At 36.5% G+C, this 25,766-nt stretch overlaps 2 protein-coding genes across 4 annotated transcripts; one reads left to right on the forward strand and one right to left on the reverse strand.

Moving 5' to 3' along the window:
• Nucleotides 1–134: 134 nt before the first annotated feature.
• On the forward strand, nt 135–6,830 carry LOC110042258 (uncharacterized). The gene is made up of 5 exons (XM_020747619.2): nt 135–320; nt 2,591–2,675; nt 3,787–3,974; nt 4,693–4,809; nt 5,432–6,830. The coding sequence occupies exons 1-5, from the start codon at nt 285–287 to the stop codon at nt 5,705–5,707; spliced, it is 702 nt and encodes a 233-aa protein (XP_020603278.1). The 5' UTR covers nt 135–284; the 3' UTR covers nt 5,708–6,830.
• Nucleotides 6,831–8,250: 1,420 nt separating this feature from the next.
• Nucleotides 8,251–24,872, reverse strand: LOC110042233 (alanine aminotransferase 2-like). Of its 3 annotated transcripts, none has more exons than XM_089298240.1 (14): nt 24,675–24,872; nt 23,101–23,231; nt 22,346–22,435; nt 21,422–21,530; nt 20,547–20,677; nt 19,604–19,723; nt 18,788–18,917; nt 18,258–18,337; nt 17,236–17,369; nt 16,856–16,964; nt 15,130–15,195; nt 14,609–14,764; nt 10,119–10,231; nt 8,251–9,934 (listed from the first exon to the last, which is right to left on the reverse strand). In XM_089298240.1, exons 1-14 carry the CDS (start codon nt 24,706–24,708, stop codon nt 9,826–9,828), a joined length of 1,512 nt encoding a protein of 503 aa, XP_089154366.1. In that variant the 5' UTR covers nt 24,709–24,872; the 3' UTR covers nt 8,251–9,825. The 3 variants fall into 3 exon arrangements, with proteins under 3 accessions (XP_089154366.1, XP_089154367.1, XP_089154365.1); XM_089298241.1 differs by lacking the exon at nt 24,675–24,872 and adding an exon at nt 23,377–23,570; XM_089298239.1 differs by lacking the exon at nt 24,675–24,872 and having other exon boundaries at nt 23,101–23,366.
• Nucleotides 24,873–25,766: the final 894 nt, after the last annotated feature.

The raw sequence follows: 25,766 nt of genomic DNA on the forward strand, positions 1-25,766 counted from the left end.
TTTAAAATAACAAAGGAAACGTTATTAGAAAGGACTTCTAGAAAATCTACCAGAAGACAAAAGAGTAACAAAGAAGACAAAGAAATTTTGTTAGATCTTTCCCGCCAACTCGCCGAAACCCAGGAAGCCCGGGTACGAGTACCCAGGTTCTGACGACCGCGTAGTACATTCTGATGCACGAAGCTGTTTTGTTCCTTGTAATTTTGTTTTCATATTTAATCTTTTCCTTTTTCACGTTAGTATAACACTCTCTAAAAGCTTCTTTATTTACGAGAATTTTTGATATGGTGGTTAAGCGATGCCCAAGCTGTGATCAAACGGTAAGTGTCAAATGTGAATTGTATTCGAAATGGTAGAACCAGCAACAAGCAACGCGGTTTGTAAATCTTCTGGTATTTCTGTTCATTTGTTGGATTGCGTTGCCTGTTAGATTATATTTTCAGATCTTTCACTCAATCCAAATTCAGTCTTTAGGAAACGAGTCATTAAACGTTCTCTATTACTGAACTTATTTTTTTATAATTTTTGTTGTTGAGATATATAACGACCACGATGCCTGCATGTTTACAAGTTTCAGAAATATTAAATTCACTACAGTTTTAATTTTGTTAAGTTCAACTCGTCCTTGTCTCTTCCTCTTCCCCGTGTACCTCTTTATTTTAAAATGTCTGAGATATATGGACGCAAATTATGCGCTGATATAGTCGCGTAACTTCAAATACTTTAATTTTTAAGTTAAATAAGCTAATTTATCGCTTTTTATTGAGTTTAAGCTTATATTTACGTAAATTAATTTAGACCTTTTTGGCGATCTTAGATGAAGTTACAAATATTTTAGCTTATTTCAGATTTTGTACCGTCGAAGTTAAGTTTTTTAATTATTTTGGATGCATTTAATACATCAATTAAATTAAATGATATAATTTACTTATATTCGTGTCATATAGCTTGCATGTAGTCTCATGTATCATCCAATATTTAGTTTTTGGATCACAATCAATCCTGTTATTAAATCTTTTTGCCTTCAGATTCATTTTTCTTACTAATTTTTCCACTGATAACCAGAATCTTGCATCCAATTTAAGTCAAATAGGAGGTTTAATCAACTTAGGTTGTTACATACAATATCATCATTTGATGCATATTTTTTTCTTCCTGTTTACCTGCAAATAACTACTTAAAAATAATAGTGTATGCGTAACACTGTCTAAATGTGTCTTGCTACAAATTATATTCGTAATAAAAGTCATCCATATGGTAGTTGTAGCCATGCTCTTGTGTGAAAAATGGCAGATCACTTCCCTGAGCAATCAGAGAGCGATTTAAATGTGAACAATAACATAATTATTGATTATTAGTTGTCATAAAATATCGTAATTTGTTATTGCCTTGCAGACCAGTTATTTGCCCCAGCCTTTGGCTTTGACAAATAAAAATTATTGATCTGCTTGCCGCGACAAATCACGATATTCTAGTCAACCTTGTCCAATAATTGTTCATTATTTTTACAGCAGATTCAGAAGTGTCATTGTTGTCAATTGTGAGCCATTTGTCAGACTAAGAGGGCGGTATATATTTCCTAATTTCTGGCCATTTGATTTCACCACCTGTTAACTCAAAGTCCAGATAAATAGGCCTTCTGTTGATTTTCTTTACAGGTTCAAGTTATTGGGAGTCAACTTACTGTTAGTAACAAAGAATTGCATTAATTAGAGCATTTTAACTATAAAATAGGGCAGTAGAGGTTGACATTGTCATAATATTGCTAAGAGAAAACATTTTCACTTCCAGGTTATTTTAATTATTAATTACTGGTTATGTGTGAGTCTAGAAATTATCTATACCCAACTCATGGAATCCGCTATCTGGATTTGTTGTCGGTAGCCCTGAGTTCAACTCCTCGACTGCGTTGTGTAAATAGCCAACTGGTCAGCCTCCAACCAGTTGGGATTCTTAATAGTTTATGTTATATTTGAAATATTTGTCTATTTATTTACAGTGTCCCCAATTAGCACATTAGTGCTAAATACATGGACACTTAAATAAAGTGATGATGATGATGATGATGATGATGATGATTCTGAGAGGGGTGGGGAGACTCAAAAGCTGCATATTTTAGAGGAGTATATATATGAAGCTAGACTGGAAGTTTTTGAGTGGTAGGAACAGGGGTCAGACCAGATAAACCTCTATGGGGAGGGGTATGGATATTTTCTGGAACAACACAATGCATGATCAGTAAGTGACTAAGGTCTGCCAAAAGTTATTTTGATTTACAAAATCTTGTGTAGTACTGATTTTGCTTGTCATTATTATCTTTTCCTTCCCCACCCCTTCTTCTTCTTCCCTAGCCTGCAGAACAGGCGTGGTTTTTTGTGTATTTTGGGTGAACAAAGATGAAAACAAGGCAAGCGAGGGGAAGAGCTCTTCACCTCGCGCACGACTCGCGCTTTGCACTCACCTTGTTTTCCCCTTTGTTCGCCTAAAATATGCAAAAAAATCACGCCTGTTCTGCAGGCTACTTCTTCCCTTGATTTCATTGATGCCCTGGTGATACTATAGCTTGTTTGATTTGTTTTGTTTGATTCAGCTCCCTGTGGCATGCAAATCATGTCCCTGTGGCCATGTTTTTATCAGCCGAAAACAGCATCATCAGGCGCAAGTCAAAAAAGAGGGTAACCACATTAATTTAATTTAGTTAAATTTCTTGGTTCATTTATTTCATTATCAAGTTTAAAGATTTGAATTAAATTTCTTGGATATATAAAGAAAAAACTATATGGAGTAATTTCAATTCAGTTTGAAAACCCACAAAATATGATTTGTTATATACCTTCTTCTCACTAAATTTCATGAGTGCTAAATTTCAGGATTTTCAGGATTTTTAAAAAATCGTGAAATTTTATACTGGCAAAATAATGGACACGTGAAGATTAAAATCTCAAAATTTAACACCTATGTAATATCAATTAATAAATCTTCGAGCTGTTGTTTTATTACTGTTATTCCAACATGTCGGGGCTTCATGTTTGGGAGATTTTTGTTTGATTTTGTCCATCAGTTATCTTCCACTGCATCACTCTCACTGTCAGAACTGTTCTCTGCCGCTAAGTTCTTCAAATCTGGCTGGTGCAGTTGTCAGTCAAACTTTGTTATGTTTGCTATTGTTTACTATGATGATCATATTAATTATGTTGTTACAGTTCTGAGGGCAATTAAAGCTACATATTAAAGAATGAAAAAAAATCGAGGAAGTTAATACACTCCAATTCTAATTTCCTCTCAAAATCAAGAAATTTAATACTTGAAAAATATAGCGCTTGACTTTTTGCGAAATTAAATACTTGTGAAATTTAGTGAGAATAACGTAGAAGAAGTATTCTTGTTGGCCAATGCCAAATTAGCCAATGGCCAATGCTGAATTATTTGAAAGCAGATAATTAAAACTATTCCTTTCGCCTGGTTGCACAAAGACGAGCACTCAACTTGGCTTATGTAACAAGTGCAAAGAAGTTAGCAGGATCACTAGTTAGCATGCAACCTTTTGATATTTTGTTGAGAAGATGCAACAATTTATTTATCTTCTCCCTTACACTTATTTTTCTAAAACGGTATTAATAATGGTCTTGAAAAGGATATCATCGATATAGCACATCCAAGTGAAGGTTATCTTTGTGACACATAACATATTAATATTTATTATATGGCAATGAATTGTTTCCTGAGTGATCCAAATCTTGCAGCATGGACTGTGAAGATGGACCACTTTGACTTCTTTCTTTACAGGAGACAGTTTAAATGGTTCAGAGCGGGATAAAAGACTTCGTCCTGAGCGTCCAAAGAAAGAAAACCCAGATTTTGACTACGAATTCCCTGAAAACCTTGTTTGGGTCAATAAAGAGCAGATACCATTTCCTTTATCCAATCAAGAACCCGTCAGAATTGAGAAACTGCAGGAGGGGCCAATATCACAGGTAATGGCTATGTACATGACATATTAAATTTCTTATATGGTTAGTGCACTTGACTCTGAATTGTGTTGTGATCTGCAGCAGGACACTCTACTATGACAGTGTACTTCTCTCCACCCAGGTGTATAAATGGGTACCTGTAGGCTAATGATGCATAGACTAGTATCCTATCCAGTGGGGAGTAGAAATACTTCTTGACACTTCTTGCAACAGACTACCTAGACCTGATAGGCCAGTAGGCTTCACGACAAACTTTACTCAATCTTCTCTAACTATTTTTATATACTTTCAGTTACATAGACTTCAGTTACATAGACTTTCAGTAACCAATGCATATCACACAAGAGACTTAATCTTAAACTAGTGAGAGCTTTTATAGTTTCTGTTAGACAGATGTCTGTTCTGTTGTTATAAGTGAACATGAAAATGTGAACTCCCCAACACAGGCCTGCATTCATCATGATCCTTAACTACCCTTTACAGTTTAGCTGTAAAGCTTCTTTCATAATTATTATTCATTGTCTGAATAAATTGTGTTTTTGTGACTCAATTATCATAATCATTTAAAAATGTATAATGGCAGGTCAATCCAGAAATGATTTCAGTTGGATTTTATGTGACCACTAAACAAGTCAGATTGCTATCCTCAGATTGAAACAGATTAACCTTGGTTGGAAACAAAAGAAATTCAAAGGCATCTTTCTTTTCTTTCTATCTGTAGCTTCCTCATTCGTTAGATGGTGTGGTTGTTCCTAAAAAACGTGGCCGGCCCAAAGGATCAAAGAACAAAGTCAAAACCGATTCCATCACAGGAGAAATAATTCCTCCACAACCTCAGGTAATGATCATCACACAATTTTAATTTTAACTTAAAGCTTTAATTTTTTGCAGTTTGTTTTACATCATGTGTAGCTGCCCGATAATTTACATGCAGCTTTGCTAAACTTGTGGATTTTCCAAAAAGTGTTTTAATAAAATTAATATCAATCTTTAGGAACCTACTTTCACCTATCAGCTCATGTTGTCACCACACTTCCTCATTCTCCCAAACTTCCACTTGTGTTCCTATTTAACAATTAGATTACGAGTTGACGAGGGTGCAGCCCGAGTCATCTATCATGAATGGAAATCAAGAGCAAGTAATCTAATTGTTTTGTATAAATCTACGAGTCATTCAAAACTTTATCTAAAATATCCTCTTCACAGACTCTTCAAAAATGCAAAGGAGCCACCAGTTTTTAAACAAGTGCTCACTACAACACTATCTGCAACAGAATAGACAGTGAGTAGTGTAACCAATCAGAGAATGCCATTCATGATAGAATGCTAGTAGACTTATACTAAAACTCGATAGAAACACAAAACGTTTTTGTTTTTTAAAGAGAACATGGAACACCATTTTCTATCTGGTAAATTGTAAATAAATATGAACCCTCATAATGCCCTTCACTTCTTTACAGCCAGTACAACTAGATGAAGATGGTCTGCCAATAAAGCGAAAGAGAGGTCGCCCAAAGGGCTCCAAGAATAAGCCAAAACCACAGTCCCTTCTTTCTCCAAACAAATCAGTAAAGAAAGATGCCGATGGGGATGACCAAACGTCAAGTGGGTCTGATAACAGGGAACCTGTAGATGTCATGCCACACATATCACGAGAAAAAGCCGAGATGTACTCACTAATTTTGATGGATATTAACCAAAAGATGATGTCTCAGTCATGTATGAAGTTTGTATAAAATAAGAAAATACAGTTTATAGGTTAAGTCCTACTAACAGTAATTATTTTAAAATCTAGATATTTGTTTACTTTTCAGCAAATATTATATTTTAATTTTTTGTTCATTATATAAGATGATTCCAAAGGAATTTTTTTTATCACGAATTTAATTTGATACTGAACCTCAACAGAAGTATTTATTTGTTTTACTGCTAATGGGCTTAATATTACAAGCTTGTTTGTAAGTTATTTTTGAACAACAGTCACGTACTTTGTGTAGCATTAGGAAAACAAGTAGGGGTGGAGGCCGGCTCCCCACCCTCCCCTCCCAGATCTGTTGAACAATGATACTATGATAAGCCTAACTAGAAAGAAGGGTGCTGCTATCATTGCAGCAATGTTAATTCTGATCAGCACTGCAGTAGCTAGCAATGTGGTCCTAAGTAGGAAAACTCTAGCTGTTGGTTCTTTTTTGCCATTTTGGTATTTAGAAATTGATAAATGTTGTATTTTAAAGGTTGGTACACATGAGGAGACTGGTCCCTGCATCTAGTCCCGTGAAGAGTTTACACGAAGGGACTGGTTGCAGGGACTTGTCCCACAAACAGTTCACACGAAGCGTTTTGAGGAACAAGTGGCAGGGTCTTGTCCCAAAAATTCAAAATGGTTTGAATTCGTGGGACTAGTCGCAGGGACCAAACTTTGGTCCCTGTGACTAGATTTTGAAGCAAAAATAGCTAGTTCACACTATGGGACTTATCCCTGCAACTTGTTGCAGGGACTAGTCGCACTGGGACTAATCCCCTCCTGTGTGCTGACCTTAAAGGTTAGGGTGGTAGTATCTTCTCAGCTACAGGGTTATATAATTAATTTTTCTAACTTGTAAATATTGATTGGTTTTAATGTGAGCAAAGTTACATTGTTGTAATCCGTAAGCCAGTTAAGGTTCTACAGTGTATATGTAAAAGTACTCATCTACATGTATAACTATTTTTGTCTCTCTAGTTTACATTTGCTATTAATAATAAATTGATATTTTATTGATTGATAAAAGTGCATTGTAAAATATTTTTTTGATATTAAGGTTTCCAGCTACTTGTAGTGTGGAAATTTAAAAAGAATAAAGTTTACAAGTCAACGGAGGTAAGCCTGGTTTGTCATGTTAACCAAGTCTTTGTCATTACAACTCACCCTTCACACTTCAGGATTAATGTGCTCCTACATGTACATGTATGTTTGACAAAGCTACAATCAAACTTAGATCTAATGTAGACATCAGCTGGGCCAAACAGAGTGTTTGTATTAGAGAGGTGTCCATATTGGATGTGGCAGATATGAGGCCACTTTTAAAGCTCTACATGAAGTCTTCTTTGGATCAAACTGACCCATTAATTTCAGTATGTCTACAAGTTGTTTACTATCTATGTTTTTGCACTTTAACTGTTTTTAGAAAAAAGCCCAAAGAAAATACCTGCAGATTGTGTTAAAATTGTGTTTCTATGACAAGATAGAAACACAGAACTAGCACAAGCTGTTGACGTAATGATGGCCCAAGCAAAGATAATTTACGTTTTGATGATCATAGTAAACAAGTTGTCTTTTTTCGTTGCGGAATTCTCTAAATGAAATAGAAAACATTGTTTTCCGTGTTTCTATCGAGTTTTAACACTTGTGAAAGTTTTGGAGAACTCGCAAAAGCTGTGGAAACACTTGCCCATTGATTTGCGTTCCCACAGCATTTCTTGTTCTCCCAAACTTCCACACGGTACTTGTTTTCTATTTCTTAAATAGACATTAATGGATGTCAATGCATTTTTCTCATGAAAAACTGACAAAATCCATTGCCATTATGCTTCAGAAGAGAAATCAATTCTGGAGTCTTCCAAGAACCAGCAATCCCATTGATAAAATTATGGCAACAAATGCCACTTAAACTGTAAACGTCATACACTATCACAGATGGTAAATTGTATTGTACATAGTAGAGGTCAGGTTTTTATCAGTTTGCTGGTTATAGCGAAGTATCTTGTTAGGGTGTACTCAAAAAAATTAGGCTTGGGCAGTTTTAGGCTTGATTTCTGCTCCTGTCTGGAGTCCTGTTTACTAGTGTGGGCTCCTCTCTTGAAGAACAGTCAGTAATTGCATTTATTCCATTTTAAGTGGTATCTTTTAGGGATCAAATAAACAAAAGCTTGAGCCACGCCCAGATCAGTCTCCTTTAGGGGTTTAATTTGAATTTTCTGACGAGCATCCTGGACCTTCTGATATGCAGGGAGTCCCCCTCCTGGGCCTGTGATAATTATGCAAGTGCATATTCAGGACCCACAAGAGTGTTATTGTAAAGCATTCCAGACCTTTGTTGTTTGCAGGAAATGTCTTCCTGAGGTGCACAGATTTATACAACAGGACTGTTGTTGACGTTCACTAAGAAATAGATCATGGGAAGCTATACTCAATGCCTCCATGGGGTATTCCCTACAACAGATTATACAGGGAGGCTCTCCCCAAAATGGGGTCCAAAATGCTGGCTAGTTACAAAGATGAACAAATTATACAGTCAAATTTCTTGACGAAATCCATTTTATTTCTTCACTCGTATAAATAATTACTCCTTTAGGAGACAGTTCATTATAAAAAAAATAGCACTTTGGTGTGAAGCTTTTCAGCTAAAACGAAATGAAGATGTCATTTGCATGCCCTCTTTTTGTGGAAATTAAATTTTCATTCAACGGTCTCTCCTTCAGATACCAACTTAATAAACCATTTTATTGCTTAACTTGATTTGTACGCCAAGATATTCGATAACACCATCTCCACAAGTTACAGTTCACAAACTGTTTTCTAGCCAAAAATTGTAAAAGATGCCTTCTGCCTCTCTTTTGCAGTAGACAAACATTTTAGTTTTAAAAGCAAAAAATTTCAGTCTTGGATTGTTACTTTGTTTTCATGTTTTGTGAGTAACACCCAGCATCTCTGACCTTTACCATGTTCATTATCATGTGAATATGAAAGTGATTTACTACGAATCTGCTTTGACAGAAAAATAATAAAATTGAAAGTTAGATTTTCTTTATTGCTTAGAGTCAAATAGAGATTGTCAGGTAAGGAACAAATAATATTATGCTAATTTTATAACGTACATAATTGCTTGTGTCCATCCAACAGAAAGAAAATATATTAAATTATTACACACAAGCATTTTGCATATTGCGTAGTGTAGTCAGGTAATATTTGAACACTCTTGCCCTGCCAATCTCTTTTAAGGTAGTGCCTTACAGTGTGTGTTTCAGACTGTCCAATCTAGTGGGTGGCTTGGGTGAAAACTGTCTTAAAGCAGAGATTTGACTGTACAGGACTGGTTTACCCTGGAGGGGGGGGGGAAGGGGGGTACTTGACGCATGTTTGGGTATAGGGGTGTTGTCGAGGGTTTGAAATCCTGACCCTGTTTAGGACAAAATACTCTAAAACCCTACCCCGTGTAGGACAGAGAAACACAAAGAAATGCCCACTAAATATAGTAATGAAAAGTGGAAAAAATTTTTTACCGACAACAATAGCATTCTTGTCCAGAAAATGATCTGATGTTGATTGATGACCTTGTAATGGCCGGTTAACATCTCTCGGCTTGTAATACAATACCCTGTTAAGGACAAGTTCTGACCGTGTTTAGGACAGAGGCTAGTAATTAAAATTGTATACCCTGTTCAGGACAGTGAGGCCAAAAAACCATACCCTGTCTAGTGGCATGTTCCCGTATAGACCAAATAAGGGAGTACCCCCCCCCCCCCCACCCAGGGTGGTTTACCCTGTAACAATCAGACTGTGTATTGAAAATGTGATATATTATTGTTAACCAATGTCCATCAAATCCATTGATCTGTAGGTGATCCTGGCTCTAGGCTGTGAGTGTGCACTCCCTTCAGCAGATCATAGGAGGCAAAAATGGCAAAACACCATCTCCCTCTCTTGCCTTTTTAACTTCTTGTTCAACTGCTTGCACTCTACTAAATACCCATGCTGGCAAAATACAGCTTGCTTGATCAAATTCCAGTGAACGGATTCTAATCCTTGATGCATTACAGTTTCACCTCTTCCACACAAATGATTATAATTGGTAGAACACAGAAACATTCAAATTTAAAGAGTGGAGCTGGGATCACGGTACTTGCGCATAAAATCTTGATGGAAGACTTTAAAACGTTCAAATAGAGGTTTTAGGGCATCAATGGGAGGTAAAATTGTCAGCCTGCAAAATGAAAAGAGCAAGAAACATAAATATTTATGGTAAAATACTACATCTCTCTTGTTTGATATACCTATTACTTCTTAAAGTGACCCCCCTCTACAAATAACAACACACAGATAAAGATTTCCAAGCGTTCCAAGTTCTGAAGTGTTGGCTTGAATAGAGTATCACTTGAATGCCTTACCTAAAGTGGAAAGTTCCATCCCTCTGTCCAAACCCATTTCCTGGTACAACACAAAGTCCAGTCTTCTCCAGTAACTCCAGTGTGTAAAAACTGTCAGGGTGCATACCTTTGGACTAAGAAAAGGAGATCAGGTGATGGGAAATAATGTTATTCAACATAATACAGAGATATAGACTTCTTTTCTTGCTTTTCATTCAAAGGTTGAAAGTAAATATTCACAGGGCTGTGCTCTAGGAGGGCCTGGCTGAGGGTCAAAAGTAAACATGTTCAGGGCTATGCTCTAGGAGTGCCTGGGTGCCACAGGTGACTACCTTTTGCCTTTGAGTGACCAAACTTACTGTTTTTCATATAAGCTCAAGTGCTTTCATGGTTAGGAACCTAATTGGGCTCCTGGTAATTAATATTTTTTTCTTAGACAACAGCCTTGATTTGCATTTGGTTTGGCTTTGCATATGCTATGCAATTGGCTTATAGGCACTAATGTCTTAAAAAACTTGTATCACTGTGTCATCCAAATCAGAAATTAAACCAAAACGAATCATGACTTGCTAGCACAAGTCTCTGCACGTCATGTCAGCAACATGTATTTCTTTTGAGTCTTGGTCAGTTCACTGGATTGTCTGTGTAATTTGTGACTGGAAAGAGTGATGAGGTATTTTGGTGTTGGTTCTGCTGGTTTCTACTGTTGTGTTGTATCCTGAAGGCTAATGGTACCTCGGTACATTTGAATTTCTGTTTTGTTTCCTTTTAATTTTTCTTGTTTATAAATGAGTAGCTTTAGTTTAATTCTTATTAATGAAGGATCCACTGTGTAGTTGGCTAGGCTGTAGTGGTCTTCCCTGCCTAGTAAACATTTTATGTACCAGTATCTAAGTATTTTAGTTAGGTGAAGTTGAAAAAAATAAATAATGGTACATATAAAACCAAATACCATTGGATAACTATGTTTGACTAGTATCTCATCCAGGGGGAGTACTAACAATCCAATCCTTTACCATACAGCTGGAAACCGGAATTAATTTAAGCCCTTGCAGTTGTGAGCCACCACACCATACAATTTGAGAAGACAGCTGCATTACATGTACATTGCATAATGGTCTGCTTTCCAATGGAAATTTGCCATTAATCACAGCTCCTACTTATGTTTTTGTAAAATTGTAAATGTGGTTGTATGTACACAGGATCTTGATCAGTACTGTTTAAGCAGGAAAAAAAGTCACGAAAATCCTGGGTAAATACATTATGAGATCGAATAACAAGTTGCTTGTTAAAGAATTTGACAAGAAAGATTAAAAGTATTGTTAAACAACGTTTTGATGCAAGACTGAGCAACCTCGTTCCCAGGGTCCTCTCTCTACCTCGAGAAAGTACCCTGGTTGCAGCTGGTCATGTGTCTGCTAGATTTTTGCAGATTCCAGAGATGTGATTAAAGGGAGGGGCTGGAAAATTTACGTTTGTCTCAGCACTGAACTTGCCTAATCTGAGCGCAGTAGGGAGTGGAATTTGTAACCCTCCCATTGTGGATCGGCAAAAATCACAGCGAAGGCATTGACACATTCGATATAGGAGTTCAATGCATTCAATGTTCAGCTAAAAGGTTAGCTCTGGGTCGCCCTTTTTCTTGACTTTAAGAAAGCCTTTGATTCAATCGAATGGGAATACTTGCACAAAGTCTTAGATGTTGTTAACTTCAAGCAAGATTTCAAAAGATGGGTTAAAGTGTTTTACACGGATATTTCTAGCTATGTTACAAACAACGGTTTTGCATCCCCCTGTTTTAACCTTGAACGTGGAGTAAGACAAGGCTGTCCGTTATCAGGACTCCTTTTCGTTCTTGGAATAGAACTGCTTAATCTTGCAATTCAAAGGAATAGCAACATCAAGGGAATAAAGGTCGGAGAAGAGGAAATAAAAAATACCTGATATGCAGATGACACTACTCTTCTTCTCTGAGATCTAGATTCAGTGCAGATGTTACTTGAGACATTAGAAAATTTCAGAGGCTGCTCACGCTTAGAACTGAATAAATCAAAAACAGAGGCCGTGTGGCTGGGCTGCTGGGCAACAAGGAAGGACACACTATTCGAGTTTCGCTGGCCAGAATATTCTGTTTATGCTTTAGGTATCCACTTCTCCAATGATAGAAGCAAATGTGAAAGTCTTAATTTTGATAAGAAACTAGAAGATTTGGAAAAAATCCTTAACTCCTGGAAAAGGTGGAAACTGACTCTGCTTGGGAAAATCAACATTGCCAAGTCACTTGGGTTGTCTAAACTAATATACAATGCTTCAGTTTTATCATTACCTGAAAATTTCAGCAAAAGGGTTGATAAAACCATATTGGATTTTATATGGGATAACAAACCACATTATAAAATTAAAACAAATACATTAATTGGAGACAAGAATGTGGGTGGATTAAAAATGAGTGAGCTTGAGTTGATGAATAAAGCCTTGAAAGCTTCATGGGTGAGAAGATTTAATACAGAAGTAGATGTGCCGTGGAAAATCATCCCAAATTACATGACTCGACACCTAGGTGGTTTTAAGTTCCACCTACCAACGAAAATCGAATTATTAGTTAAGGAGTGGAGCCTTCTGAAATCCAAAAATTATATAAATGGCCTTTTTCTGTTATGGAAAATACAAAGTTAATAATGTTTCAATTCATGGTAAACCACAATATCATCTACACTACAGACAAACTTAAAAGAGCCAACATAATAGCTGATGATATATGCTATTTATATATGAGTGAACAGCATACAATCCAGCATATGTTTTTAAAGTGTTCCCATGTAACTTTATTTTGGAATGAATTCTTTTGACTGGTGGTCGCAAATCACAAGTGAAAACACTCAGTTACCAGACTCAACAATTTTATACGGTCCTACAAACCCACTCAAGCACCATCAACCCCTAAGCTTGGCTTTGTTTGTGGCAAAATACTTCATTTATAACTGTAACCTAAATGAGCAATCTTTACTCTTCTCGCTGTTTAAGAAACAACTTCGAGAAAACATAATGACTGAAAGGTACATTGCAATAAAAAACAAAAATGCCAAGCTCTTTAGTGAGAAATGGAAATGCCTTATATTAAAAGATTTTGTCCCAGAAATTTTGCCACCACCACCGTCTCAATAGGACAAATTAATTTACTTACTTTGTGTCAATGTCACGGTTTTCAAATTTCTAATCAGTAGCACCTTGCATTAATTTATTTCAATATCTATTGTAGTCCTCAAAGTGCCGTAGTTTTCTTCTTGTGTGAAATTTACTTTACTCTATGTTTCATTGTACTGTAAGTGTTTTCTTCCTGAATGAATGAATAAATAAATAAATAAATAAATAAATAAATAAATAAATAAATAAATAAATAAATAAATAAATAAAAAATTTACCTGAATTTTCCCTGTCGATAGTTGGATGGTCTTTGGAATTTGTGGCAGTGAAAAAATTTGCCAAAGAACTTGGAAATGACGACCACCACAATAACTGGACCACACAGTGAATTTAATTTAATTTTTCATTCGGCAAAATTGCAACAAAGGTATTTACTCGTTCCGTTAGAGTTACATAAGTTGTATGTTTGCCTACAAAGGTAGTTTTGAATTTGATTGAATTACTCTCATCGACAGTTTGACGGCCATCCCATGTTCTTACGGCAACTTTCATCCAATCGAAAGTTTGCCGGTCATTCGATTCTCTTACAGTGAAAAATTTTATGAAGATCTTGAGAACAACGACATCGGCTGCGTGTTTGCAAAATCCAACGACTTTCGTTTCAAAACTGTTGAGCGGTAAGTCCAATTTTTGGTTGAGAGACTACCTTCTTATTAAATTGAATGCATCCAATCGAAAATTTGACAGTTATTTAATTCCTGTGCTGTGAAAAACTGATTAAACTAATCTGAAGCAGGCTGTTCACAGTTATTTAAAAAAGTAGTGACAAATAAGCAAACTTCCCTCTCAATCAATATCTCATACTCATGGAAGTTCAGACAGAAACGAAGCACTGGTCAGGTAGGATCTCTGACAAATAACTTGCTGAACTTTCAAAATAATGTCTGTAAGGCAGAGCAACTTTCACCTCCATAGACAGTGTTGACAAATTGAGGACCCACCCTCTGTGTGGCTTTGGTTGGAATGCATAGTCACATGACCAGCCGCAACCAGGGTACTTTCTCGAGGTAGAGAGGTAGGACCCTGGGAACGAGGTTGAAGACTGAGGTCTTTAATGTTAATGTCAAAGTTGTTATTTACAAGTTGCAATCCATTTTAAACTCAACTTGGATATAACAACTTTGACATTTACATTAGCGACCTCAGTCTTGAGAATGATGCTTGATACATCAAAATGTCAGTTAACAATACTTTTAATCTTTCTTGTTAAAATGGTAAAAACATTTGTCGAAAAGATGCAGTGAGCAAAGAAAAGGCAATATTAGAAGTTAATGCCTGCTGAGGACCCTACATAAGTGTGTTCATACCTTGGCCTCTTCTTGTGCTTTTCTAGGGATAAACACTCGTGGAAACGCATACATGGCTCCCATCACTTCATTGCACTGAAAGCCATCCATTGAGTTGAATGTCTCTGCAACTAATTTAGCTCTGTCTTTGAATGACTGAAGAACTGCTGTTTTCTCCTGAAAATGGCAGGACATATCAACACCAAGTTATCCTCACAATATCAGGTATAGCCATTATAGTAGAATAGAACTCATTTCCCAAAGGAGAAAACTTACACTGTTTCAGGACACTCATATAACACTGTCTGTTTTTTATATTCTTCAAGGTGTCATTCAGACATGAATGGCCACTTGTACACATACATGTAAATCAAGTTTACAAATAAACTTACTGTGTGATAGCACAGGCACACAGGAATACATGATCTTTAATAATATGTGTGAGTAGATGTCGGAAAATTCAATTCTCAAAGGCATTAAATTTGGACAGAAAAATGTACTGCTATTAAAAAATATTTTCTGCACTGTAGTCTGGCACTTACTTTAATGAAAGTGTCATAAGACTCATCTCCAGGTTGAGGTGGGCTCACTAAGCAGTCCATCATTGCCTGTTTTAACAAATCAGTTGAAAGTATATCACACATTATTTTGGTCACAAAGGTTACATGTGGTGTCAACTTTGCTGCTGTCACCATCAGTACTATGATGACCTTCACTGAAACCACAAATTTAATCTGAAAATCAATATGTCATCACTATCACCCGTGATTGGCAAAGTACTTAAGTCACCTTCAAGCAGAGATTCTGAAATTTCTGACTGTTTTTCAGTTTATTGTCAGAAAGAAATAACTAATTTTTTGGTCTGCTAGTTATTCACTGTTTGTGTAGTATACACTAAAAGCAATTGAAGGCTTTTGTGCAAAAAGGGCGTATATAGCATTTTGGGTCGATTTTTATTTTTTGCAGGATCGAGCTAATTTTTGGCAGACTGACTTGTTTTGACATGAAAAGCATCCTTGCGTAATTGTTTTTGTTGATTTGTGCTTCGTTTTCGAAAATAACATATGCAAAAAACTCAGTTTTCCAAGGGTATCTTTTGGAGATCTTTTGTTGAGCAAAAAACAAAAGAAACCTTTGTTTGGCTAAACGATGAAGTCACCGAAGCGTGGTATTTGCCGCTAGTTTTATTATTCAAATAATTATGCAATTCCTTTACTGTTGCTTCATTAGCGCAAGTGAATAAGGCGCTGAACAGGCCGGATTTGAGTTCGTTTTGTTGTGACACCAGTTCGAAACGAGGTCAGTCGAGTTTTTTTTTCCAGTCTATTTCTCTACTTCTTTCAAAAATCAAAACATCTATTAAAAAAAAAACCGTGCTGTAGAAACTGCTAAAATTAACCGTTTAAGTTTGCGCCATGTCAGAATCCACATTGGAAGGATTTGCCCCAAAAGATGCCGCTCAGAAAACTGAGTTTTTTTGCATAGTTACATTATTTCTTGAAAACAAAGTGCAAATCAACAAAAACAACTACACAACGATGCTTTTCATGTCAAAACAAGTCAGTCTGCCAAAAATTAGCTCGACCCTGCAAAAAATAAAAATCGGCCCAAAATGCTATATACACCCTTTTTGCACGAAAGCCTTCAATTATTTACCTCAGTGTTTGTGAAAGTGGTGGCATTGCAGCTCAGCATCCACCACTATTCCCCTTCACTTTGGTGAATAAATTATTGTTACATTTGCCAGGTGACATTAAAAAACAACGAGACGGAAGATAAAAATAACACCGTCATCCTGTTACCTCCATCTCAACATCCATTAACTTCACCTTTACTTCTCAAACTCATTAATAATTCATCAAGTTAAAACAAAGAAAATCACAAACATGAAGGAGGTTTGGATACCCGGTCTTATTTAGCATACATTTTGATTATCTTACTTCTCCATTTACTCCTTAGTTTTTGTTTTGATAGAGAAGATACATCAACAGTGTTCATCAGCTATCCAAACACCCCGTATTTTGTCAAAACTACTCTGCTGCATGTCGTATTTTCAACTTTCTTGTTGGTATTCAGATATCCTGATGAAACACTGTCTCTTGTGTTTGATATATTACATAACAAATATTCAGTTTTTTAGGAGTAGTCATATCATGAGAACCAAGGACCTGACCATCTTGCAAAATTCCCTTAAGCGGAAATTAATGGAAAATGAATGAAAATCTGAAATTCTTATGCTGGTATTGTGACAAGACTAGGGAGGCTCACCTGGCCAGTTATACAAGAACAAAGCTTGGCTGACATCATCTTTTTCAACTGGAACCTAACTTCGTCATCCATTCCAACAATTTCCATATACCCACCTCTGAAGCCACACCTAACAAGACATTAAAAAAAAATTACGAAAAAAACAACATAAAACAAAAACAAAACAAAAAAGAAGGAAAAACAAGGTTTAAAAGTTTACAGTGAAATGTAGATCAAGGCTGTAAAAAATGTCATGATAGGGGACCGAAGAAGAACAAAGTATTTGTAACCTTCCCTAAAGTTGTTGAGATGACACTTGACAAAATGCATGTAAGGCTTACCCCTGCCTGCAAGTACACAATTCAGTTGTTATTAGCGTAGGAAGACAATAATTCACTTACTCTCCTAGAAATCCTTTTGATGTAGAATGGAATGAAATGAGTTCAAAGTCCTCATAATCAGGGCCCAGATCTCGTAAGACCTTTTTGAATGAGTGGAACTCCTTTCCCTCTCCATATACATTTGCCTGGTATACCTAAAGGAATATAAAAACTGAGTCATCTCTATGTGACTGAAAATGAAATGTAACAGTGTCGGTGTGGTTTAAAAAGAAGCAAGAATCTGTCTCATTTCTGAGAATCAAAGAATCTAGATAGGTGCTGGTATGTGCTGTCTCTTTTTTCTAAACATAAAGTCACAAAGTCCCCTAATTTTGGGTCTCCTGAGATGGGATGCTAATGAGCCCAGCTACAGGTCACAAAATTTTAAAGTGGTTTTATTGTCGGAAAAATGTTATCTGTAGGTGTTTTGTGTTTCTAGCCCTAAGCTACGTTAAGTGTAAATTTGGTCAACTGACCTTTATTTCCGTTTATCTACCTAACTTATGATCTTTCGAGTAAATAATACCTTACTTGGCTCACTGTCTATAGTTATAGCCCCTATAGTTATTCTGGCAGGAAGACAGTACTCTATTTATTTTTATTTCTGTAGACTGTACATTTTTGTATGAATGAGTACAAATAAAGGCTGTTGTTGTTGTCGTTGTTGTTGATAAATAGCTTGGCAGGGCAGCCAGCCAAGATCATAACCTAGACATTGATTTTTGACAATTCTGCTCCCAGGCAGAAGCACTGTGAGAGTAAACTGTCTTGCCCAAGAACACATCACAACAACACATAAACAAGGTCTACTGATTTGGCAAATACAGTTGAAGCCAGCCTTATGGTCACCCTGTTAATACGGCCACCTCGTTATTACGGCCACTTCATTCTAGCCTGAATAAAAACTCAGTCAGTCATTTTCTTATTTAAAGAACCCCTTTAATATGGCCACCCTGTTAATATGGCCAGATTTTTGTGGCCCGTTGGTGACTGGATTAACGGGGTTCCACTGTAAACATTTATTTACACTGTAGCATATTTACCTCATCTGCAAGTAGAACAAGTTTCTCTGCCTTGCAAAACTTTATGATGTCCTGGATGTTATCATATGACAGAACTTGACCTAACATCAGAAAAAGGAAAAGCAAAATTTAAAAATCATAAAATTAGTTGAAAACATATTGAAAATATGCTTCCAATATCAAATTAACGTACCTAACCTAGAACAATTTTCAAAAACTGATTTTGCATTGATTCAGCTTTGGAAACTTGGACAAGATCAGACTGAACTTAACTGCTAGAATTATTTATTACAAAATACTAAGTTCCTACTGGTTACACTTTGTTTTGCTTCCTGTTAATCCATTTATGCCCAAGATGAAATCATTAGTAAGATTACCTAATGTTCAATTTTTACCACTCAAGCTTAAAAGCCCACAGATTTCAAAGAGGACTTGGCTTGACGATTTACACACTCATATTCTCTCAAATACAGGTAACAATATGTAGTGGAATTGACAGAGGAGAATTCTGATCTTGACCACAACAACTTTCACTAGCTAAGACCCACTACCTGTTGGATTGCCAGGATTTATGACGCACAAGGCACGAGGAACACAATGAGGTCTTGCCTCATTTAAAGATCTCTTCAGCTCATCCATGTCTAAGCTCCATCCATTATCTTCATCAAGATAATAGTTTATCTGTAGATGAACAACAAAATATCTTTTAAAGGTTGTGTAAGAATATGAGATCCAGCAACAGTTATAAATTTTTGATATTCAATCCATAGTCAGTTTGAGACTTGCTCAATTTATGGTTGAAATCCTCTGTTTCACAATATTCATTTTCAGCAGATCTGTCTAGCCATGTCTGCTTTGTTGAATTATTTTTTTCCTAGGCTCATCTACCATATCAAAATGTAGAAAGAACTAATTAATTGATTCCTTCAGTCAGTTATTACTGTGCTATATAACAAACTCTCTCGCATTTCAAAACAACATTTGTATTGTTTGTTGGCTAAAACACATTTGAAGGTAAAAAAGAAGTAAATAAACATAGTCTGTGGTTGCAAGATTTAAATGCCGTAGGGTTTCAAAATGGGAGGCCCTACACACTGTACCTCTCAAAGGGAAATAACCAATGATTTCAGTTTATTAAAGAGCTGGAAATTGGCAAAATGTGCTATTTCAAGCAGATTCGAATAAAGTTGCTATCTACTTTCTCTGAAATCTTTGCAGTTTTGACCATCTGCTTAAAAACCTATCTGAAACAGCTGGATCAGGACAAATGTTGATGGTAGTTATGATGATGCTTGCAAAATAGAAGTGATCAGCTAACAGGCATGATAACTGATGGTTTATTTATTTATAATCTTATTACCAATTACCTGGTAGGAGTTCATTTCAGACAATGTTGCTGAGTAGAGGGGGTACTGCGGAATTGGGATCATGATGCCGGCTCTACCATTACCAGTGTTGACACTTGTCTGGAGTAATTTTAGTATTGCCTAAAAATAAATGGCCATCATCAATGGTGAAATAGATACAATAAAGAATTAATAAGATGGTTTCCGTTGAACATTTCAGCAATAATGGCAAAAATAAAGTTACAAAAAAACCCTCATAGCATGGTAATATTTTGAATACAGTTGAGAACAATTAAGCTCTCAAGCTGACCCCCTGAGAGAAAATTTACCCACATTTTTTACACATGAAGTTACCCACATTTTAATAAAAACGGACATTTCGAGTCAGTTCAAAACATTAACTTTCTCATGAATGCTTGAGAATTTGATCGTGGGGTGACTTAAAAAAATGAATTAAAGAGATATGTTGTGAATAGGATTTTAGTAAATAATTTCTGCACTTATTGTTTGATCTTTGGGTGGAATCCGTCTTAACATTATTTTCATTGTTTATGCAGGAAAACAGACTTAATCCTGTATGAGAACACTGGAAGATGTCAGGAAAAGAATCTAAATCTCACACAGATATTATGTCACTCAGAAGTGATTTGGTTTTGTGTGCTCCTTCTGATAAGCACTCGTTTCCTAATGATTGCCTTGTACCAGTAAGTGTCTACTTTAAAATATGACAATCACGACAGACTGAGAGTGAGAGCAGACGACAACTAGTGAAGAGTCCAAGCTGGCAGGAGGAAAGCTGTTTGGTTATTTCACAAGTGTATCTAAGGAGCTGAATTCAGTTGCATCCAAGAGCAGAATGACAGACTTAAACCTGGGATTAGCCAATCCCAGGTCTTGTGCTCTCACCACTTGACCATATTATACTGAAGTCATTATCATATGTTAATTGTGAGTTGTCTCTTACCCTAATTGCCTCGCTAGCACCACTTGTGAGATAAATATGGCTAGGATTGGAAGCATAGCCATCACGATCACTGATGTATTTAGCCACATTATTTCGAATACCCTCCAGACCTTGAGAATCTGAGTAAGCTCCTAGAAGAGTAAGTAAGAGTGAGTAAGCTCCAAGTAGATAATCTCTGATTAATTTCCGTTACAGTAAAACCAATTTCATGAGTCGCTTAATGTTTTGTTATATGTCACTGAAAAGTGACTCATACACGTGGGTGTGTATGGGTTATACAGTGGAACCTGGTCACCGATGGACCACAAAAAATCTGGCCTTATTAATGGGGTGGCTGTATTAAAGGGGTTCTTTAAATAAGAAAATAATGAGGGGGCCATATTAACAGGGTGGCCATAAGGCGGGTGAAACAGAAAAAAAAACATAAAAAAAAATCTAAACCAGAGAGATTTCAATTTTTTTCCCAAAGGTGTCTCTTGTTGACCTATCCCCTCCAATAACAGGTGCTGTTTTCACAGCTGACATGTGTGATTTTTCTTCTTGGTGTGAGTGAGTAGGACAATGAGAACAACACTCACCACCAATCTCAAGACTTTCTTGTTAACCCTTTCATTTACTGAAACACCAGTTCTCCTCAATGATTACCGTATATTCCCTATAATGCTACCTCTGTGAATATAAGCTGCTCTTCATCAAATAATGATGATTTCTTTTTTTCTCGTTTAAACATGATTGAGCACTAGACCATGAATATTATCAGGGAATATTAGAATGTTATTAAGTACTAAAGGTGTAAGAGTTTAGGATGTAAGTTATGTTAATTAACCACCAATAATTTACTAAGAGATTTTAATAATTAGTTTGTAACAACTTACCCATACTGGAGCCCTTTGTGTGACTCAGTATTTTTCTGGCTTTTTCTTTTGCATCAGACGGTATATCAGGGCTGTTCAGAAGTTCTGGACACACGCACATAGCAATAACCTAGAATAACCAGCAAACTTGTAATTTGTAATTGCTAAGATCTACCTAAGATCGAATCTTATCAGATCCACTTTGAAAGAGATGTTTGAAGTAAAAACAAGGGTATCACATTACATGTACAGGGTTGTCATCAAGTTTCGAGTCACCTGCAGCCTTGTTCTCCACACCCATAAACAAACTTGCCACTTTGTGGTTGAATTCTATCAACAACAGGCAATTTCACCCATAGCATCAAGGGAAAATCAAGCATACTCAGCCTCAACAAGTGTTACAGGTTATGGCTCTTCATGACAACCCTGATGAACATGTACATACCTTTGTGAGGAAAACAGAAGTACCAAGTTACAAACATTGGTGTGAAAAGTAAACTAATCACATTTGCCATACTTCAGTGTATTCTTGAAAATCAATGGACAACACTAAAGTTAAATTTTAAACCTGTCCTGACAATTGACCAGTAATTGTAAATTACTGGTATTTTTGAACCTTGAATGCAGAGACACACATTAAACATACACACTGCTTAGATTATATGTTATAAAGGTTTCTGCCATTCATATTCAACAAGGGGGAAAAGCCCTCTCAACTAGCTGATTACCAAAGTCAACACTGACTAGGAGTGAATGGCAAGGGTGGAAACCTGTGTGACCATGTTTCAGAACTGTACATTGCACTCTGAGCTATCTGAGATTGAAATGTGTAATGTGTAAATGTGTAAATGTTTCAGTCATCTCCATGGTTGTCTCTTGTAATGATGACTCCGAAACAGCCCTCTAGTCTTAGAGGCCCTGGCCTGAACATAAAGACATGCAAACCTGGCGGGGAAAAGTAAGTGGCTTCATTCCAAGGGCATGAGCATCTCCAATGTTTGCTTTTATAACTTCCTTGAAAGGCTTCTGTGCACCCTATATCGACCAAAGAAGAACAGTAATGATACATAGCACAGGAAATAACCCAGGTCCAATAACCCGGGGGCAACTAAATTTTGTTAATGGGCTAGTGAAAATAGAAGATCAGTGAACCGTGAAAGGATTGCTTCGTTTTCGGTGAAACGTGATCTAGACCCTCCCCGGCAACACCCCTTATTACACTGCAATGAGTTTGTAGGATAGACAACCGTGCGGTTAATGCTGCACATGTGTAAAAGTTAATATTTGATATTTCACAATAATGAAGCTTATATTTTGTCTTAAAGAAATTAAGGCTTAAGTGCTCTCAAGTTTAATGAACTTGATGTGCGTTTCACAAGCTAGAAGTTAAGACTTAAAAATTACTTGATCATGTCGATTGCATTATGAAATTTGCTGTAACATCGATTAAAACAGAAATTTAGAATTGTGTGAAATAATTCTTGTGTACTGTACGAAATTTTCACAATATTTGGTGATTCACAGTTTTGTTTTACAAAATATAATTTTAGCCTATGATAAGCTTGTACGTGTTCAATCGTGTTAAATCCTTCCCTTGAAAATTACAAGACAGTACTGATCTCTGGCGTCTTTCAAATAATAATTTCACCGTCTTGTTTTCAAATAAGTCGTTACTGAAACAATTCAATATAAGATCATACCTTCATTAGCTCTTTCTCCAAAGCCGAGGCGCGCTCTACAATCGCTCCTCTGACGGCATATTCGATCTGCTTTACGAATGGATTCATCGTCTCTCCAGTGAGGATCTTGACGTTGGAACATTGTCCGTTTACTAGAGAGAAGGAACGAATATGAACTGGCGCGATCAAAGAACTTTTCCTAAGCAAGCTCGATATCCGAGCAGACGCCATGGTCTGTTTAAGAAACTACTGTACTGAATTGAATTATAAATGACGACTGGTTGATGCACCGAATACCTGCTTTGGCCATTGTGAACACTCGGAAATCTTCGGATTATACGTTTCTTGTACAATTTTCCTTCCGAAGTGTTAGTAGGTGAACAACTCACGCAGACAAATGACAGCACAACTACCTTACAAACATGTAGAAACTCTAAATGTGCAACACACTTCTTTCAAAATCAAACGTTTGTAGTCGTCAATCTTTCGATTGCCAATCGGAAATTTTCGCGCCACCATCGGTGGAAAAACCCTCATCCCCATTCCCCCGCGTATTTTTAGTGAGAAGCAGTGAAGCAGTCTGTGAAGCAGTCCGTGAAGCATGATACCTCATATAATTATTTATTTCCATTTGATATAAAAAGTTCTTTTCCCCCGATTAAATGAGAAGCTTTAAGGGATTTGCAAAGACAGTAGTTTCGTAACCTACCGGTTACAAAACACCATAAAATTTCTCGTATGTGGGCTTGCGTTACTTGATACACTTTTTGCACTCAGACGGCCAGACATGACGTTGCTGGACGTAGATCCGGAGGCCGCGGTCAAAATATTATGCAATATAATGAGCCATACAATCCTGATTTATAGCTTTCTTTTCACTATTTGTAATATTTCGAATCTACCCTCATTAAATATGCAAGGTTATTTAAGGTACAAAGTCTGTAATGTTTAACATCTTCTCACCTAAAAATTTCACAACGACGAAATTTGATGACGCCGTGAATAGGGGTTCTTAAAGTTGAAGACGATGATTTGTAAACACTTTGCCGGTTGAAATAGGATATAAATAACCTGAATTTGAATACAGAACGCTCTTTTCTCTGACCAAATAAATGTTGAATTGCATAACCGATTTAAAATGCCGGGCGCGTGGGGTCCTGTTTATGCTTATTGAAATGCTCCTAACAGTTGTTACAATTAGCGAGAAACTTAGAACCATTTTATGACGTTTTGTTCATCTGCGCACCAATGTCGCACGTAGAACTGTAAAGAAGCGTAAATATTGAACGAAACATTTCCCTAGTGTGGTTAAATTTACAGTCAAAATCCTTCGCTTGGCTTAACGTGTTGACATTACTGCTGTTCGTTAAGCGTTGTTTTCAAAATCGATCTTTTAAAAAGTGCGTTCCTTTCTGGTTGTTTCAACAGTGAACCAAGTTTGAGATCGACAAGCAATTTCACAATGAAATGAGATTTTGAGACGCTACGAAACTTAAAGTACTGAAACCCGAAGCAATAAATACACGTCTTTCACACCACATATGTTTAATCCCCGGCGCTTAGGGAAAAGAAACGTTACTAACTAATTTACTCACCTCGTGGTCCGTTTTGTAATCCGTTTTGACTCATTTTACTCTGTTGTCTTCGCAATCGAGGGAGTTTAACACGTCGTTACCTTAACTCGCTGGGATAGGACAGGTTGTTTTGTAACAACGTGGCTTATAAAGTAAGAACTTACTCGTTCCTCCGCAACCGAAATAGGTTATTATGAAACACGAGACTAACGATCGTCACCTTCCGTGTGCATGCCGTGACGGCCGTGACTGTCACGTTCCTGCCATGACGGCGTCACATGAACAAAACAGACAACTTCCGTCTCGTAAACAATACAAATTTGGTAATAGACAGATGATAGACTAGCTTGTGTACATCCGCCCTCTTCCGGTCCTCTCAATTTTTTCATGGAGGGGGCGGATGTACGTGAAAGAATGCTTGGCATTTTTTAAAATCCGTATTCATCGGTCATTTTAGACGCCAAAGACTGGGAAAATAGTTTAACTCATTCAAGTTTAAATTGAAATTAAACAAATGAGACTGGAACTTGTTTTACTGTTTTTTTATTTAATCACGTCAGATGAATATAATAATTAAAAAAAAGAAAACATAAAAAAAGAAAACATAACCTATTCAACATACATCTACAACTACATTTGTAATCTACAAAGGGATTAACCAAATACATGTATTATATACCTATACCAAACGGCTATAACAGAGATCTGACAAGCACTTCTTTGTTTTCGAGATCCCATATTCTTCATGATCATCCAAAATCACACTTTTTGTGATGACAAAACAGAAATGGTTACCAGTGGCAGATGACATCAAGTTCATCCAACCGGATGTGCGATTCTCATTTCCGCACTCTGGGGTGCTCAGCACCAGTAAAACCTGGCAATGTGTATAGAAAATAGTCAATAAAAAAAAACCAAAACAAACAATATTGTTTTTGTTTTGTTTCGAACAGAATGCAATCCACTTGGAAACAACAATAGCAAACCTTATAAGTTTTCTAAGTTTAAACCTCCATATTATAAAATCTAACGGTCTAGTCAGTTTAGTCTATCCACAGACGTTTTTTTTTTCTAAAACGAGTTACTTTTCTCCTAGCGCGTGAGCGATGCGAG

The sequence above is a fragment of the Orbicella faveolata genome, unplaced genomic scaffold (assembly GCF_042242905.1).
Source record: "Orbicella faveolata isolate gen_17 unplaced genomic scaffold, um_ofav_v1 contig_3, whole genome shotgun sequence".
Classification (NCBI taxonomy): Eukaryota; Metazoa; Cnidaria; class Anthozoa; order Scleractinia; family Merulinidae; genus Orbicella; species Orbicella faveolata.

What these genes read in the sequence shown, in the direction of transcription:
- LOC110042258 (XM_020747619.2), top strand. Translation starts at nt 285, where the DNA reads ATGGTGGTTAAGCGATGCCCAAGCTGTGATCAAACG. An exon ending in AGGAGGGGCCAATATCACAG is followed by an intron (nt 3,975 to 4,692) that starts GTAATGGCTATG and finishes TTCTATCTGTAG; the next exon opens with CTTCCTCATTCGTTAGATGG. An exon ending in TAATTCCTCCACAACCTCAG is followed by an intron (nt 4,810 to 5,431) that starts GTAATGATCATC and finishes ACTTCTTTACAG; the next exon opens with CCAGTACAACTAGATGAAGA.
- LOC110042233 (XM_089298239.1), bottom strand. Translation starts at nt 23,310, where the DNA reads ATGGCGTCTGCTCGGATATCGAGCTTGCTTAGGAAAAGTTCTTTGATC. An exon ending in TTGTTCTACTTGCAGATGAG is followed by an intron (nt 17,370 to 18,257) that starts GTAAATATGCTA and finishes ATATTCCTTTAG; the next exon opens with GTATACCAGGCAAATGTATA. An exon ending in GATGGAACTTTCCACTTTAG is followed by an intron (nt 9,935 to 10,118) that starts GTAAGGCATTCA and finishes TTCATTTTGCAG; the next exon opens with GCTGACAATTTTACCTCCCA.